Below are 17,139 nucleotides of genomic sequence, written 5' to 3' on the forward strand. Positions count from 1 at the left end.
CGCGGGAGCCCGTGTGAATGAAAGGGGTAACTGTACCTACTAGGGTATACCGTATATGCTAAATTTATTCATTTTAATTCCTATTCGTCTACCATCATCATCGGCGTTATATTCAAATTTACCTCATGTACCTACCTCGTATGAAGTATCCATTTCTACTCTTATTTTATGTCGACTTCAGGAAAAAAAATGACAAATAAAATAAATAAATAATAAAGCCTTATTTCTTGGCGGTAAGAAACCTCTCTAGATCCTCATATTCTCCGCTATGCCTCATCATATCGTAGAATTGCCCCTTCGCCTCGTAGAGCTCTTTCGGGCTTCCGACTCTGTGTAGTTAATCGGTTAGCTACCTTACATCAATTATACCGGGTTGATTTATTTTATTCCATTTTCCTTTTTTTTAAAAAAAAATAAAGAGAGAGAAAAGACGTACTCGACAGTCGAGCCGGCGCTCATAACTACCACGAGGTCGTAGTCGATGATTGTCTTCAGGCGATGCGCAATCGTGACAAGCGTCCTGTCCCGCCCGTGCTCGGCCAGCTCTTTTCGAAGGACTTCTTGGATTCCCTGGTCTGTTTCGTAGTCCATCTGCAATAACGAGCGTTAGTTGCGGTGAGCAGTTTGGTCGGGAGGAGGGGTAAAAACAAAAAAGGGGGAAGGGAGGGGAGGGGAGGGGAGGGGAGGGGAGGGGAGGGGAGGGGAGAGGGGGGAAGCAAAGATCCTTACGCTTGCGGTTGCTTCGTCCAGTAGCATCAACTTGCTCTTGCGTACTAAAGCCCTGCAGAGCGAAAGTACCTGCCGTTGACCGTGAGAGAAATTCTCTCCTTTGGGCTTCACCGGCGTGGCGAGAGTAATTCCCATGTCGTTTGGTATTTCGTCCGAATAGGTGCCGTTGGTCCCGTTAGAATGGCCGTTGCCGTTTTGTGCTCGCCCCCCGTTTTGATGGTATTGGAAGGATGCGATTCCGCTACAGTACTGCAGAGCTTTCTCCAACGTCTCTGGGGGAACTTTCCCCGTTGGGTCTAGGTTGGACCTCACGTCTCCGTTAAACAGAACTGCCTCCTGGGGGATAATTGTAAGCGCTTCTCGGAGCTTCCTGCGCGGGAACTTGGTGATATCCACGCCGTCGAAAAGTATCTGCCCTGAAACGATATTCGTGAACCGCAGTAGAGATAAAACTAACTTTAAAGAAATAGAAGTTAACACGACACTAACTATTCTAAAAGGCAAATGGAGAGGGGACGTAGATGGTAGGAGAGAGCGTTAGACTTACAGTGCTCTTCCCAGATCCAGTTCGTCCGACTACGGCAACTCTCTCGCCGGGTGAAAACTTGAGGTTAATATTCTTCAAGATTTCTGGCCCATCCACATCGTACTTAATAGTCACATTACGGAATTCGACTTGTCCGCTTCTCGGCCAGTTCTCGGGCAAGACAGATTCGGGATCGTCAGAATATTCGTCTGCGCTCTTGTACTCATCCGGCTTCTCCTCGGGCTCAACAGTGGCATATTCTCGAACTCGATGGAACTAGGTCCTATTCTGTCAATGTCTATTCCACTCGAGACCAATCCCTAGTTCTAACTTACGCTCTGTAGCTCTATTTCAAGCTCGTTGCTTGATCTCACGAGCAGTATGATAAGTTGGCTCAGTGTCTGGTTTCGAGTAGTTTAGCAAGCCAAATCTGATAAGCTTCAAAGTCGATGGCTGTCTTACCGTTGCGTTTGTCAACGAAAATCCGACAAGACCAGCTGCTACGAGACCAGCTTGGGAGACGGCGATAGCACCCGCGGCGACCGTGACCAGGGTGGTAGCCATGTCGACCTTGAGCGCCACCCATCGGTTGCAGTTGTACTGGGCCTCGCAAGTCTTCTCGACCACCCGCAGCTTGTCTGCGAGCTGGTCGCCGAAGATTTGGGGCATGTTTACGCGAGCGCGGATGACGGCGATGCCGGCTAGACTGTCGGCAAATTGCGCGAACAAAGGTGATTGCGAAGATGCTACGAGCCGCTTGATCGCGACCGAGGTCCTTGTGTACATTTCTCCCGCGGCGATCCCCACGGCGCAGCACGCGGCTGCGGGTAGCATGAAGATGGGAAGCACAGAACCGACGGCTGCAACTTGGAAGCCGAGCCGTGTGACCATCTCGACGCATAGCCTGAGCACTATATCAAAGAGAATTAGCTTACGAAGTGTGATGATGGTGGAGACGTATTGTTCGCGGAGCATCAGTATGTTTGCTCGCATAGAACAAACGCTACGGCAACGAAATAGGGGTTTGAGAAGAAGATTGACTTACTTCCAGCCAGCGTTGCGTCGATGGAATCCATGTCCCGCGAGAACCGGTTGACAACCCGGCCAACGGGCGTCGCCTTGTACCAGGAGAGAGGAACGCTCATCATAGCTTTGATGAACGTAGAGTGTAGTGATCGCGCGGCATACCATCCGCCGTTCTCGTATGCAATATAGGTCAAGCCATTAAAGATGGCGTCTGCAGCGCTCCATAAAGCGTAGATACCAAGGTAAAACCCAATATCATATGCATCGTCTTTCCCATACGCGTCAACCCAGACTGCAATCCACAGTCCTGTCCCCACGAACGTGGCAGTAGAGAGAGTACTCATTACGATGGCAAGCATGGCATAGAACGGGTTGCCAAAGAGCCGCATGTATTGGAAGACTTGAAAGATATGCCATTAGTTGATTTTTACCACTTGGGTAATATAGGCACGGTCAATGGTAACACTCACATTGTAAACGAGCGCTTTGTCCAGTCCGCATAGCTTCTTGCGTTACTTCATCGCGGTTTCTATCCTGGGCGCTTTTTATGTCACCATTAGGTTTATTTCCATTGGTGGTTGTACCATTGCTCTGAGTGTCGGTAGGGGTGACTGTTTCTGCGGTCACATCGATGTTTCCATTACCAAGAGTCGTTGAAGCTAGTGTGACAGATTCGCGAACCACGCCGAGGTTCTGCTGGACATTTTTAATCGAGCCATTTTCTAAAGTTATTGAGAGATCTGCCTGAGGCGCAATCCACGGCATTTGAGTGACAAGAACGACTGTTCTACCTTTGACTATAATTGCAATAGTTAGAGGAGGTTAGGCTAAAATGCATTTTTGAAAATATATGATGCTTCAATCATGCCAAAATATCTTGGTAGAATAACCTATACTTGGAAGTAGGATCGGGGATGGATATTCTAAACAGGTTTAGAGAGGTATACATACGCAAGTCTCCGCAGAAAGCTTCCTGCCATAACAACGCTGACGTCTTAGAATCCAAAGCAGAGAATACGTCGTCAAGTAAAATCACAGAGGCCTTCGAGTAAAGTGCCCGTGCGAGAGCGACTCGAGATTTCTGGCCTCCGGATAGCGAGGCACCGTTCTCGCCAACTTCAGTACCGTCTCGTTCCGGGAACTCATTAAAATCGATCGGTAGGCCACAGGCGTTTATCACTCGGTCATATCGCACCTGCTCGAAGGGGCTGTTGAAGAGGATGTTGTCGCGGATTGTCTCGTTTTGCAGCCAGGGGCTCTGGGACGCATAGGCGATATCTTTGGGACATGTGATTTCGCCGCTCTCGAGAATAGTCTCGCCAAGAATCGACAAGAGGAGTGTTGACTTCCCACTCCCGCTTGGGCCCGTTACTACGTTTAACCCGCCCTCGACGAAATCGATAGAGATATCTTTCAAGGCAAACGATGCGTTCTTGTTGCGCCTGAAAGTAGCATTGGCGATCTGAAGCGGGCCAACTGGATGATAATGCAAGGGTGTAGTGTTATTGAAGTAACGGTCTACACGTTTGAGAGAGACGCTTCCAGCTATAAAATCTCGCGACATCTGGGATGCTTGTGATAGGTTTCGGCGTAGCGTCCGGACCAACGTTATTGCTGTGAAAGCAACATCTGCAGTCAGGGGCTCCTTACGTACTAGTACCTGCAAGGTGAATATGAGGACTAGTGATAGGTTGGGGATAGCCTCTGTAAGCTGGTTGAGTGCGATATAACTAGAAATTTGGCCATTAGAACAGAATATCTCAAGCTCATGTTGGGAATAGCACAACTTACAGCAGATTAATGGACCATATCTTCTTTTGCTCACTAAACCTAATCTCGTTAACTCGATTGATGATAGCATCTTCCCAAGAGAAATACTTAATCGCTCTAATCGAGGCCAGATACTCTGAGACAGCCGAAATTCTCGAGTCTTGTATTCTTTTCTTGTCATGTTGGATACTTACCATACGTCGGGCGATCAGAAATGGAAGGGGTGATAGCAATATCATTACAACAATGCCAACAAGCGCTGACCAGTCCAACAGCTTATAAAGGCCCCAGAGAGCCACAGTCGTCCCGACTGGTAATCCGCAGATTACTAGAACAATGTCTCGAGCCCTTACGATGGCTTCTATATCAGCACCCATGAGGTTTGCCAAGCGTCCCGTCAAAGTAGTACCCTGCTTAATTTTTTGACCTTTGCCCATGGTAGCAATCTCCGCGAATACATCATCGTCTAATTCCATCGAGTCCATCGCTTTATAATACAGCTCTTGCGTTAATGCGGTTCTGACGCGTACAACTAAACGAGTTGATGTGAAGATGTATTGCTGATAGCACACGGAGCGCGATAGTGGACCAACAAATAGGAGTACTAACCAGACCCAAGGTCGAAGTAGAGACTTCTCGGGGTTGGTTAGGAAGCCGAGTAATTTATACATAGCGTACGGAGCTATAAGTTCGAAAAGGTAAGCGAATGTAGTCCAGAGGCTCATAGCGGTAATCTCCTTTGGTACGAAGTGAATTATAGTCCATAATGTGGTCTTTCCTTTCGGGCGTGCCTGCTTGATCCTAGTAAGGAGAAGTTTTGGATCGTCATACCAAGGGAGTGTGGGAAGCTCATCGAGAGTCACTTGTCGACGCATACCCCTGAGCATGAGAGGTGTAAGCCATTCGTACGTTACAAAGTACTCTAACCAACTGCAGGTCTCTTCGGGAGAAGGCCCTTTGATTGATATTTCCTCGTTGAAATCAAGATTCAACGATGGCGGCGTCCATTCTCTTGGTGTGACAAGAGCTACCAAAACAGCAGCAGCCAAAGTTGATACGCTACAGATTACCATTGGGCTCAAGTCCTTGGAAAAGTCCGCGTCAATATACGGAAGAAGTTCCTCTACGACAAGAATGAGCAGAGAACCGGCAAGAATAGTATTAACGTGGTGGAGGGCGACATGCCTCCACTCTACATCATTGATTAGTCGCAAAATTCCAAGGATGAAAGCGTAGGCCACGGCAGTAACGTCAGTCCATCGGCCTGCATTCTGAATTGCGGCAACGATGGCGAAAGCCAGAGCGGCGGCTCGTAAGATCTGGCTGGATAGCTCAAATAGTAATGGCATTCCATGAATATTCCCTTCAGGTCTAGAAACCTTAGAGTAGGGGCGGCGAAGCAGATATCTGATAAGAACAAAGAAGGACGCAACAACAATAGTAAGTTGTAGATAGCCAGTTTTGGCAAAATGAGAAAGGACGTAAACCCATTGAAGGTTTGTGGCACTAGAGAGAGGGGTGTCAGCTAATAGAACGTTGGCCTCTTGCCGGATGAAAACTAACCTGTCCTTCTCATAGATGCTCTTTAAAGTTATAAGTGATTGAGAGCGGAGAGGAACCGCGTCCCAACCGTAGTGTTTGAAGCTGGCTTGATCCATGATTTCTCATAGCAGAGACTACAACTTGAACACCTGAATATCGTGGGTTGTGATAGATCCGACGCTCAATTGATCGACATGCTATGAAGTTCCATGCTATATACTATGTAGTCATTAAGGAAGATCCAACCTGTTACTCGGTTAATTAATAACTCGGTACCAACGCAGGCAAATTGCGTGCTCGGCGATAAACTACAGGTGGGATAGGCTCGGAGCCTAGTTTAGAACGGGACCCCTGCCAAGAGAGGAAACATCCCTCTTAAAATGCCTGAGGCTATTCTGACCGGATTGTGTGGTGAACGTGGTTATACCTTAGGTACCTTACCTACATACTCCGTTAAGTAGGAAGTAGATCTACACCGTTACACCGGCGCTTTTGTGCTTACCACAGCTATTCGATATCTCTATCTGAGGTGGGTTACAGTTCTTCTCACCGACTGAGTCACTTGAGTCACTTGACTAGATCCGGGTAGACAACGCCTAAAGTTGCATATGGATAGCGCAGCATAGTGGAGTGTAAGCAGCCTAACCTCATCCGGGATGTGCTACTATGAGCTCTTCTTACTCGCCGGAGGAACGATAAGAGGAAAAGTAAGAAAAGAAAAAGCAAAAAAAAGATGATGAGGGATGGGAATATACACGATGTAGACCAACGAGTAAGAAGATAGATTGCAACGGCAAAGCAACTGGCCTATAACAGAAGTCATGTTGAGCATGAGACTCGGAAAGGATTTGGCTTTGGGGTAACGCAATGAGTCAATCGGAAAGTCTCCGAACCAAACAAATTTCCTTATTAGGCATTTCGACGGGTAGCCTTCGATGGTCCTCATTGATGTAATAATTGTAAATTCCCGTGGCTTGTGGCTCGTGGGCTCGGGTAGAATTATCGCACGGATTACCGACTTGGTGTAAGTCTTGATCGTACAATTGTAAGAACACGGAATATCCGAAGGGGGGACCTGAGATTCTCGGATATTGGGAAAAGAGGTATTAAGGTGCCCGTTTAAGTGCATGGTGAGTTACCTCCCTGATAAGGTTAGGTACCTAAATCAGATTAAAGTTTCGCGGGGCTTTACGGTTTACATAATAGGTACAAGGTACAATACGTACCTAAACTATGTACCTGTAAAGTTTAAACACAGCGGGGAGCATCATCAGCCACGAAGCACGAGCAGGCAAGGCGTGGCGCGGATCTTGACTTGGCTTTTAGCTTAACTATTACATGTACACGAACCTTGACTTTTTTTCGCCTTCTTTATATGTATGAAGACAAAACGACAGGACGCGACGGCAACGTACATAACCCTGTCTCATGTAATATAGTGACTCGCCACGCATCTCCTACACCGACATGAAATGCGAGCGATTTGATAAATCGTTGCTTGTTTCTACCTCGAGAAACTTGCGCTGACCTTTATCTACGACTCTTTCCAACCGAATCATCTCCCATATCTCCCTGATAGCCGCCAACATCATGGACGACGATTTCGCCGAGCTCGAGCTTCTATCGCTCGTATCAAAGGTCACCTCCGAGCTACAGAATCATTTGGGTATTTCCGAAAAGACGTTGGCCGAGTTTATCATTGCAAAGCGATTAGAATGCAGCAGCTTTTCCGAGTTCAAGAGCAAGTTGGCCGAGTTAGGCGGTGCAAGCTGGCCTGACAGTTTATTCGACAGCGTTGACCGTCTGGTCCGGACCATGCACCCCAAGTTTAAAGCCACCAAGGAAATGGCAGCGGAAGAACATCAACCAACTCGGACGCTCGAGGAGAAAGAGACACTATTTAAGGGCCTTAGCATCCCTGACAAGGAAGTCGAAGCTACAAACGGAGACGATATCGATGATACATTAGCCCTCCTAGAAGGGCTTGAAAGTAAAGCGAAAGGCGCGCGTTCGGAAAGACCATCGAGGAAACGGTCGCGTAGTCCCGAGAGGGAAGACGGTACGGATTCGGGACATAGGAGAAAGGAGAGATATCGATCTAGGGATCGGAGATATGATGATGATGATAATAATGATTATAGAAATGGATTTAAAGAACGGGGTCGAAGGGATGAACGCGACGAACGCCGGTCATATCGCAATGGGGATAGAGAGAGAAGACGGAAATATGACGACGAGGACGACGATGATCGTAGGCTGAAATATGCCCCCGAACCTGAAGTCGACGATTCGCCTATATTATACAAGGTATACGACGGTCATGTCACTGGCATTAGGGATTTTGGCGCATTCATCAATTTACACGGTGTTAAGGGCAAAGTGGACGGAATGGTACATATCTCAAATCTGGTACAAGGCCAAAGAGTCAACCATCCCTCGGACCTATTATCAAAGGGGCAGGACGTCAAGGTCAAAGTCATCAAGATGGAGCAGAACAGGATAGGACTATCCATGAAGGACGTCGACCAGGAAACAGGTATGGACCTTGCACCCCAAGCCAGAATACAGTCGGGTGCGAATATGGAGTCGCTTGGCAGTCGGAATGGTGTAGCCCGTCGGAATGACGACAATCTGGCTGCTCTTTCTAATTATAACGGACCACCGCGACCTCATAAAAAGAGGATGACTTCCCCGGAGCGATGGGAGATTCGGCAACTTATTGCTTCGGGCGTTGCTAAGGCCTCGGATTATCCCGATTTGGAAGAAGACTATAATGCTACGTTGAGAGGGGAAGGCGAGATGGAACTAGAAGAAGAAGTTGACATTGAAGTGAGGGAGGAGGAGCCCCCGTTCCTAACCGGCCAGACGAAACAATCACTAGAATTGTCACCGATTAGGGTAGTCAAGGCCCCAGATGGTTCACTAAATCGGGCAGCAATGTCTGGTACTGCACTAGCGAAAGAACGAAAAGAACTACGGCAGCAAGAAGTGGAAGCAGCGCAGGAGCAATCGAAAGTCGACCTTGCCTCTCAGTGGCAGGACCCAATGGCAAACCCCGACAGCAGGAAATTTGCTAGCGATTTACGCGCTACAAAATCAACAGCACCAAAGCCCGACGCCGTGCCTGAATGGAAGCAAGCAGTCGCACCTAAAGATCAATCTTTTGGTAAACGGACCACCATGTCTATCAAGCAGCAAAGAGAGAGCTTGCCAGTATTTGCTTTCCGAAGTCAACTTATCAAAGCTGTGCAGGAGAATCAGATCCTAATTGTCGTCGGCGAGACTGGATCCGGCAAAACCACTCAACTTACTCAATACCTTGCTGAGGCTGGCTTTACCAACAATGGCATGATAGGCTGCACACAACCACGTCGAGTCGCAGCTATGTCTGTGGCGAAGCGAGTCGCAGAGGAAGTTGGCTGCCAGTTAGGTCAGGAAGTGGGTTATACTATCCGTTTCGAGGATTGCACGAGTCCTGCGACCAAGATCAAGTACATGACGGACGGTATGCTGGAACGTGAAATTCTGCTGGATCCCGACCTCAAGCGATATTCAGTCATTATGTTGGATGAAGCCCACGAGCGAACTATCGCAACTGATGTTCTTTTCGCACTTCTCAAGAAGACGGTAAAGCGCCGAAGCGATTTGAAGATAATTGTTACATCGGCTACTCTGGACGCCGACAAATTCTCGGCGTACTTTAACGAATGTCCCATCTTCACCATTCCTGGTCGCACGTTCCCTGTCGAGATATTGTACAGCAGAGAACCTGAGTCCGACTACCTCGATGCAGCTTTGGTGACGGTCATGCAAATCCATTTGACAGAACCACCCGGAGACATATTAGTTTTCCTTACAGGCTCGGAGGAAATTGACACGGCGGCAGAAATTCTTTACGAACGCATGAAGGCCCTTGGTCCAGGTGTCCCTGAACTCATTATTCTTCCTGTCTACTCAGCACTCCCTAGCGAGATGCAGAGCAGAATTTTTGATCCTGCACCTCCTGGCAGTAGAAAGGTTGTAATAGCCACCAATATTGCCGAAACATCTATTACAATCGATCACATCTACTACGTTGTGGATCCTGGCTTCGTTAAGCAGAATGCTTATGACCCGAAGCTCGGCATGGATTCTTTAGTTGTCACACCCATTTCACAAGCTCAGGCCAACCAACGTGCTGGTCGTGCCGGAAGAACTGGTCCTGGCAAATGCTTTAGATTGTATACTGAGGCTGCCTATCAGTCCGAAATGCTTCCGACCACCATTCCAGAGATCCAGCGCCAGAATCTAGCAAATACAATCCTCATGCTCAAGGCTATGGGCATCAACGATCTCCTTCACTTCGACTTCATGGACCCGCCACCTACAAATACCATGTTGACCGCCTTAGAAGAATTATACGCCCTCTCAGCGTTGGACGACGAAGGCTTATTAACACGTCTTGGTCGTAAGATGGCCGATTTCCCTATGGAACCTGCTCTAGCTAAGGTTCTAATCGCCGCTGTCGATATGAATTGTTCCGACGAGATGCTCAGCATCGTTGCGATGTTAAATCTCAACGTGTTTTATCGACCGAAGGAAAAGCAAACCCAAGCTGACCAAAAGAAGGCCAAATTCCATGATCCATCTGGCGATCATCTTACCCTTCTCAATGTTTATAACGCCTGGAAACACAGTGGCTACTCGGCTCCTTGGTGCTTTGAGAATTTTATCCAAGCACGTTCGATGAGACGCGCAAAGGATGTCCGCGAGCAGATAGCTAAAATCATGCAACGTTATCGACATCCTATCACTTCATGTGGCCGAGATACTCAAAAGGTTAGACAAGCTCTATGTTCTGGCTTCTTTCGCAACTCGGCAAGGAAAGATCCGCAAGAAGGGTACAAGACTTTAGTCGAGGGTACGCCAGTCTATCTACATCCAAGTTCAGCATTATTCGGAAAGCAAGCTGAGTGGGTAATTTATCACACGCTGGTCCTCACCACGAAGGAATATATGCATTATACAACTAGCATCGAGCCAAAATGGCTTGTCCAAGCAGCACCGACATTCTTCAAGGTTGCACCTACGGATAAGCTCAGCAAGCGGAAGAAGGCTGAGAGGATCCAGCCGCTGTATAACAAATATGCAGCGGAAGACGACTGGAGACTCAGTGCCCAGCGAAAAGTTGGACGATCTGGCGGAGGAGGTGGTACTTGGGGATAAAAGTGGCAATATTTTCAGTACACTCACTGCCTTTGTTGGGTGTCAGCTCTTGGTGGATCAAATGGCAGGTCAACAGCGCGTTCTCTGGGCTAGGTATTGCTAATAGCTTTGGAAAGCTAATATTTGGTGCATGGGGAGTTGGGTGTATTCCGTAGCGAGATGTTCATCTCGCGTTCAACATTTTGCAAGTAACTAATATGGAATTTAAAATCAAGTAAAAGAAGAATCATGGCGCTTTCGTTTCACAGACCAACATGCGGTGTTCCGCCGGCGAACGCAAGCCCGCGTTTCCCGTCCTTTTTTTTTTTTTTTTTTTTTTTTTAATAAATTACCTTACAGGTAGGTACCTACATAACATTTGATTCTCTGTTAGGGTTCGGATGTTGTTGTTGTTGTGGAGATCCTACCACAGGCGCTTCCCCCTCCCCCTTGCGTGGTACAAACACGTAGGGCTCAGGAGAGGCTGACGTAGACGTCCGAAACATACATAGTACAGTATAGTATCATTCATGATCGCGAATCGGCGGTGTGGTTATGGTCAGTTGTTTACCTTACTTACCTAGGTACCTTACCTTGCATCCCGGTTTTTTTTTTGGTACAATACTAAGCGTTGGCAAATTGGTCATTGACGCCCTTGTGTTGCTGTTGCTCGTGTACCTTGCTCGCTCGCGTGGTGCAAATTACGATGGTCGGGTGTCCTTAGGTCGGGTAGGGAGGTCTAGCTACCTACCTACCTGGTAGGTAGGTAATTCCCGGTCATCTCATACATTGGATTGAAGTGATGAGGTTTGTTTCCCTCGGAAGGAAGAGGAAGGCTTGGTGTTTATGCTATGCTATGCTATACCATGTCATGTCATGTCATGTCATTTCATCCTTCCGAGGTTACACAAGATACCTATATATGGTGAGAATCCCAGGTGTTGAGGGACAAATAACAATCAAGCAAGGAGCCTTACGGACATTATGAATACTACCTTAGGTACCTAATTTAGGTCCCTAGGTAGATTTGTTATTCGCTGCCCGTGTCGGTGCCCGATAGGACGGACCACGGCTTTGGGGTAAATCGGAGGCGGATTGTGGGAGATCTCACGTAAGTTTGGTTCGGGCTTCGTGGTTGAGGATCAAGCAAGACGTAGGTACCTAGTGGAAATAAGAACTTATGTGATTTTATTTAAACCAACACTTAGATACCTAAGAAGGTATCGGAGTCTTAAGATTATTATTAGTTCAAGACTGCATTGCATGTAACGGTTTCTCGGTGCCAATATGCTCATGTGAAAGAAGCTGTCCAAGGGTTCCAAATAGCACCAGGGCAACGGAGTTGGATGTCTTTCCCGGCGTGCTATTCACTCTAAAATTATTTTGATAGGTATAATATTCAACTAGTTACACCTAATCCAAGTAGAAACCCTCTTACGCTCCCTATAGGTGCACCTATGTATAAAATTCTTGTCTGACCAGGCATGCGGCGCTGTGCATGTAGTTGCCGGGAGACCCACGATCTCCAAGCCGCTGGCCATGAATCGGTATCGTTACCGAGAAGCCACTTACATGCTTGTCTTAACAAATTTAAATGTTGGAATGCGTTGCTGTCATATTTATCTTCACCTCTAGCTTAGATAGCCTCGTGTTCTCCGTAAATAGAGATTTGTGTGAGACACCCGCTGGGAGACACTTGACTTAGCTCACTCGTGACGATATCAATTATTCCGAATAAGACACGCTAGGTAAACACAAGCCCTCGCCCTACGTAACCTTAGTTACGAATGTTACGAGCGTTACGGGGGGTGGAGAATGAATAGCTGAAGACTTCTGCAAGAGAACTGTGAGCTGGTAGCCCTCGAGTATAGGTTGCTGGGACAATACGTGCTTCCTCACTAGTTCTCACTCTAAGTCATTTCTATTATCGGAGATCGTTGTTGACACCGTGTCTAGATGAAGCAAAGCTCATCCAGATCCTCTCAATAGCAATAAGGGCTCCGGCCCGTCGATATATCGGCGTCGATATGCCGGAAGGATGAGATAGTCTACTGGCCTCTCCATGTAGCAATTAAAACACGGCCTTATTCCCAGATGCACCACCACCACCACCACCATCCGTCTCCTCAACGTCCTGTATGTAAGATATGTATCACCACACTTACACTCACAACTTACACTTACACAGGTGTCGGCACTTCGACGCCCGCCAATATATATAAATTACTCCCAACGCACCTTTAACGACGAGGCGAGCAGAAATGGGAAATGAGACGGGTAATATCGTAGACCTGGGAATAACGTTCCATCGCGCCAAGACCCAAGCAGTCCAACAGACGCGGCCGAGTTTCATTTAGACAGCCTCGCGTACTGCCGAAGCGGCGCCGTAGCATAGTACCTACGCACGCAGCGCCATGCAGTCATGTATGTATGCAGGCACGGGACGTGGAAAATTACCTAATGCGACGTGGAGAAGCACATGGGCAGGGAGCATGCATCCATATTGCCATAGAAGGTAGCAGTCAGTAGCCCAAAGTTAGGTTAGGTAGGGATGTATAACAAGCGACATGTTATAATCTCCAAAAACCTAGAGCGAATAGGGGCCTTTGAAAAGGGAGATAGATTTCTTGGAGATGAAGGGGGGGATTTTACCCAACGCATCATCATCACCATCATCATTATCATCCCAATACCACCCACCCACCCACTCCCAACCCCTAAACCCCTAAACCAAATAACTTATACAATAGGGTACGTTACGTACATTATTTTCCCGAATAGCGGGTATAAACCACCGTTGATCGCAACCCCTTTCCCAAGCCCTCTTCCGCGGGGCAAAAAAAGGGGGGGAGGGTCTTGTGGGCTATGAATGACGTCGATCATCATCCTCAACTTCAACCGGTCGAACGAGTTTTCAGAATCAACGACGATCATAGTTGTCGTTGGGGCCAGCTCACGGACCACAGGGACGTTGCGATCGGCCGGCCGAGCCTGAAATTCTGTACATAGGTGGCGCCGTACCAAAACGTCCTTGAACACGTATTACGTATTGCGTGTTTTTTTTCTGTCTAACGACGAAGTGACTTTCGCGTAAGGCAAACCTGCCGCTCGGTTTTCATTGGTGAATAAGGGAGAGAATACAAGTTTGGTGAAGGATTGTGAGTCTTCGCTTGGCTCATTACATAGAGACTATCTAATTAACTATACTAATTACCAATTAAATAACTAATTGGAAAGGCCGCCTAGTCTGATGCTGCGGTGCTCATGTGACTAATAATAAGAATCATAATGATAATGAATGGTATCTACTAGCATCCCGTGCCAATTATCCCTGAACGCCAATTCGCCTATGTGTTCCCATCCCATCCAGCGGCGAGGTTATCAAGCCACCGCTGCCGCCGCCACTATGGTGTCCAAGGCAGAGCTTTGTGTACCCGCTGTCGCATTACCAAAAGGTCCTGCCCAAGTAGTTCCAAGCTGGTTCTTGTCATTGCGGTTCTTAGCCCAAATCGTATCCGCGTTCGTAAGCAAGAAGTTCTTGATGGGTTCCATAGGCGCCGCTGCCTGTAGATAGTGTAGGTTACGCATAAAAATGCCCTTGAACTGTGCGCCGTCGCTGCCACAGTCCGGCTCGCAGCCCTCGAAGAGAATACCGTCCTTCGACAGCTTGGTAATAGCAGCTGAAGCAATAGTCTGAGCCGTGGTGAGTAGTGACTTGTCACCTGTAGCTTTGGAAAGCTCCACTAATCCACCTAGAATAACGCCCTGGTTGTAAGTCCAGGTATTCATGCCGTTGTTCTTGCAGTCATCGGTAAGTCCGTCGTTGATCAAATTATCCTTGTTAATCAGACCGCTCTTCTTGAACCAGTCCCATTGAGTTTTGGCGACATCCAAGAAGTAATCCTTCCGAGAGGGTATCCGGTTCGCAAGGGATGCTGCAACGGCTAGGTAAAGCTCATTTGCGATGGCATTGGTATACGGGGTCACCTTGCTCCAGAAGATACCGCCGCAGGTAGAGTTACCCTTCTTCATATCCTCGAATATGTCCACTGCGGCTTGGAGGTACTCCTGATCTCCCATACCCTTGACACCAACGTCATGGCTGTGGATCAAGGCTAAGGCCCACCAGCCCTCATCGTCATAATAATCATTGAGAAAGTTGTCGAACCCCCTCTTGCTAAGCTCTGATCTTTTTGACGCTGGTACTCTGATGTACGATGATACAGGAAGTCCTATCGGGGACAGAATTTTGGTCGCCTTTACTGGTGTCTTCTGCGCTTGGTCGTACTATGGGCGCTTTGAATTAGCAAATTACTCTTGGCGCAAATAATCTCGGATATTATTTGGATAGCACGGCATGTTTCATGTAATTTAGGCGCTTAAGCAAAGCTAAGGGGGGGCAATGGGAAGGGGAACTGAAAATTCCTCGTCTACTCACGGTATTCTGAATAATCTCTGGGATATTCAAGCTGGTGGAAGCTGCCGGATCGATGACAGCAAAGTCGGCCAACACAGTTAAGCAATTGGCGCTATTCCACCACCCAGTGGTATCCCAGAGACCAGTCTCGCGATTATACCAGCCTTGCAAAGCTTTCAGCCCGTCGACACTGTATGAAGCATATGTCGCCGAGTCTGTGCGGTGGGTGATGTGACTAGACATTAAGAAAATAGCCCTGGAGGCCAGGGAGCCTACGAATGTAGAGGAAACCATGATGAATGATGCTATAAAAGGAAAGGAATACGTTTCGTATGGGGAATAGAAAGTTTCCAGAAACCTGCTGGCAAAAGAGCGACTTTAAATATAAAAACAAATATGTAGGTAAAGACTGTGAATCGCCACTGGATCAAGTGAGAAGTGAATGTAAATGTCAAAAGTCGATCTCAGTTTCCCAAGTCACAGGATATTAAGGGAGAGTAACGATAATGTGGACCGTGCCATGGAAAGAACAACCCCTGGCATCGAGCTCACATCCAACATCGGGTACAAAATACGTGCATAACATACTCACAACATACTCACATGAGCCTGCCACGGATCGGATCAGGTAAGGTACCTAAGGTATATACAAAGAGGTAATAATGCAAATTCCAGACGTGGGTCGTCTCGGCGACCCGTAGATCAGGTTAGCAGTAGGGCTGGTAGGACCAGGAAGGGACTAGGAAGGACCAGGCAGAGCTCTGTGCGAGCCGAGCCAGCGGGCGCGCTTCTTGGACCCCAATGAGGATGATCGCGGCATTGGATGATTGGCGGTGCGCAGGCCACGGTAGACATTTGGTAGTTCCAGTTGGGGAGTTCCAGTGGTATACGCTATTAATCGAGGAAAGGGATGAACAGTGTCTGTCAAGGTCAGGTAGTGTTTAGCAAGAAATGCCGGGTTAAGCTTGTGGCAGAGGAATTAAGATCTCCGATAGGGTTGTGTTGTGTTTCAGAACAGGCATAATCCTCATGCTAAACTTGATGCTAGACCTGGTGTTGCGGTTGTTGCATGGGCAAGTTAGCAACAATAATAATTCCCGGGAGCGGTAGGGTCATCTAAGTGTCCACTCAGAAGTCCACTCATACACTTTGAGAGTCCACTTTAGATCTTGTCGACCCTTTTTTTAGACCAGATCGTTTTGGGACTCATGGGACTCATCCCGTATTCGAAAAAAAGGGAGAAATAAAAATAAAAAAGTGAAAATAACAGAAAACCCCATATGGTCACAAGAATACTCTTCGGATGGCTGCAGGCGACCTCGTGGCCTTCGTATCACTTTGGCAATTCGAGGTAAACCAATTGCCCGCCATAGCCGCCGAACCTGAACTTTGAAAGAAAAGACGATGTTGAGTTGTTTTTCTTCGGTGGCACGTCTCTCAAGGCGTTTAGATGAAACCGGGGTTATCCAGGGCCCAGGCTGCATTGATTAAGGTACCGATCTAAGTTATCTAAGTTATGCCAGATAACGGATTTTCTTTTAATCCATTTCGAATTTGTTCTAAGTGTGGATTTCCCCTATTCGGGTCTCTTAGCTAGGTATTGTACCTTGGTACGAAGCACTAGGTGTTACACGTCAAATAGCTACAACCTATTAGATAAAGGAGTTTAGCGGTGGGGTCATATGGCGGGTCGGGTATTACCTAAACACTTAAACTATTAGACTATTAGAGTTTGCTCTTCGTTCCGGCTCCCACAAGGCTCTCACATGGAACCCGATCCGTCCAATTTGTACAACAGTAACTCCAAAAGCCACATGCGTCAATCCTGTACAATATCTACCTTAGGTAGTTAACCTATATCATCTTCTATTATTAGGTGTATATGTTTTGCCTTACAAAGGGAGGCATACAAGCGCGTATAAGCACACACGTTCAGCGGTACTTC

General features: G+C 47.5%; 2 protein-coding genes across 2 annotated transcripts; both read right to left on the minus strand.

The window, feature by feature from the left end:
• Nucleotides 1-220: 220 nt before the first annotated feature.
• Nucleotides 221-5,709, minus strand: F4812DRAFT_456654 (P-loop containing nucleoside triphosphate hydrolase protein; the record flags this gene model as incomplete). The annotated part of the gene is made up of 11 exons (XM_047937026.1): nt 221-329; nt 437-591; nt 730-1,185; nt 1,277-1,531; nt 1,591-1,656; nt 1,718-2,166; nt 2,301-2,681; nt 2,752-3,078; nt 3,233-4,011; nt 4,073-5,557; nt 5,615-5,709. The coding sequence occupies 11 exons, from the start codon at nt 5,707-5,709 to the stop codon at nt 221-223; spliced, it is 4,557 nt and encodes a 1,518-aa protein (XP_047792959.1).
• An 8,110-nt stretch (nt 5,710-13,819) lies between these two features.
• Nucleotides 13,820-15,933, minus strand: F4812DRAFT_273446 (glycoside hydrolase family 76 protein). The gene is made up of 2 exons (XM_047930929.1): nt 15,216-15,933; nt 13,820-15,064 (listed from the first exon to the last, which is right to left on the minus strand). The coding sequence occupies exons 1-2, from the start codon at nt 15,486-15,488 to the stop codon at nt 14,159-14,161; spliced, it is 1,179 nt and encodes a 392-aa protein (XP_047792960.1). The 5' UTR covers nt 15,489-15,933; the 3' UTR covers nt 13,820-14,158.
• Nucleotides 15,934-17,139: the final 1,206 nt, after the last annotated feature.

This window comes from Daldinia caldariorum, assembly GCF_022478825.1.
Source record: "Daldinia caldariorum strain CBS 122874 unplaced genomic scaffold F4812scaffold_3, whole genome shotgun sequence".
NCBI lineage: Eukaryota > Fungi > Ascomycota > Sordariomycetes > Xylariales > Hypoxylaceae > Daldinia > Daldinia caldariorum.

Coding starts and splice junctions, on each gene's coding strand:
- F4812DRAFT_273446 (XM_047930929.1), bottom strand. CDS start 15,488: ATGGTTTCCTCTACATTCGTAGGCTCCCTGGCCTCCAGGGCTATTTTC. Junction 15,065..15,215: donor CAGAGATTATTCAGAATACC/GTGAGTAGACGA, acceptor AAGCGCCCATAG/TACGACCAAGCGCAGAAGAC.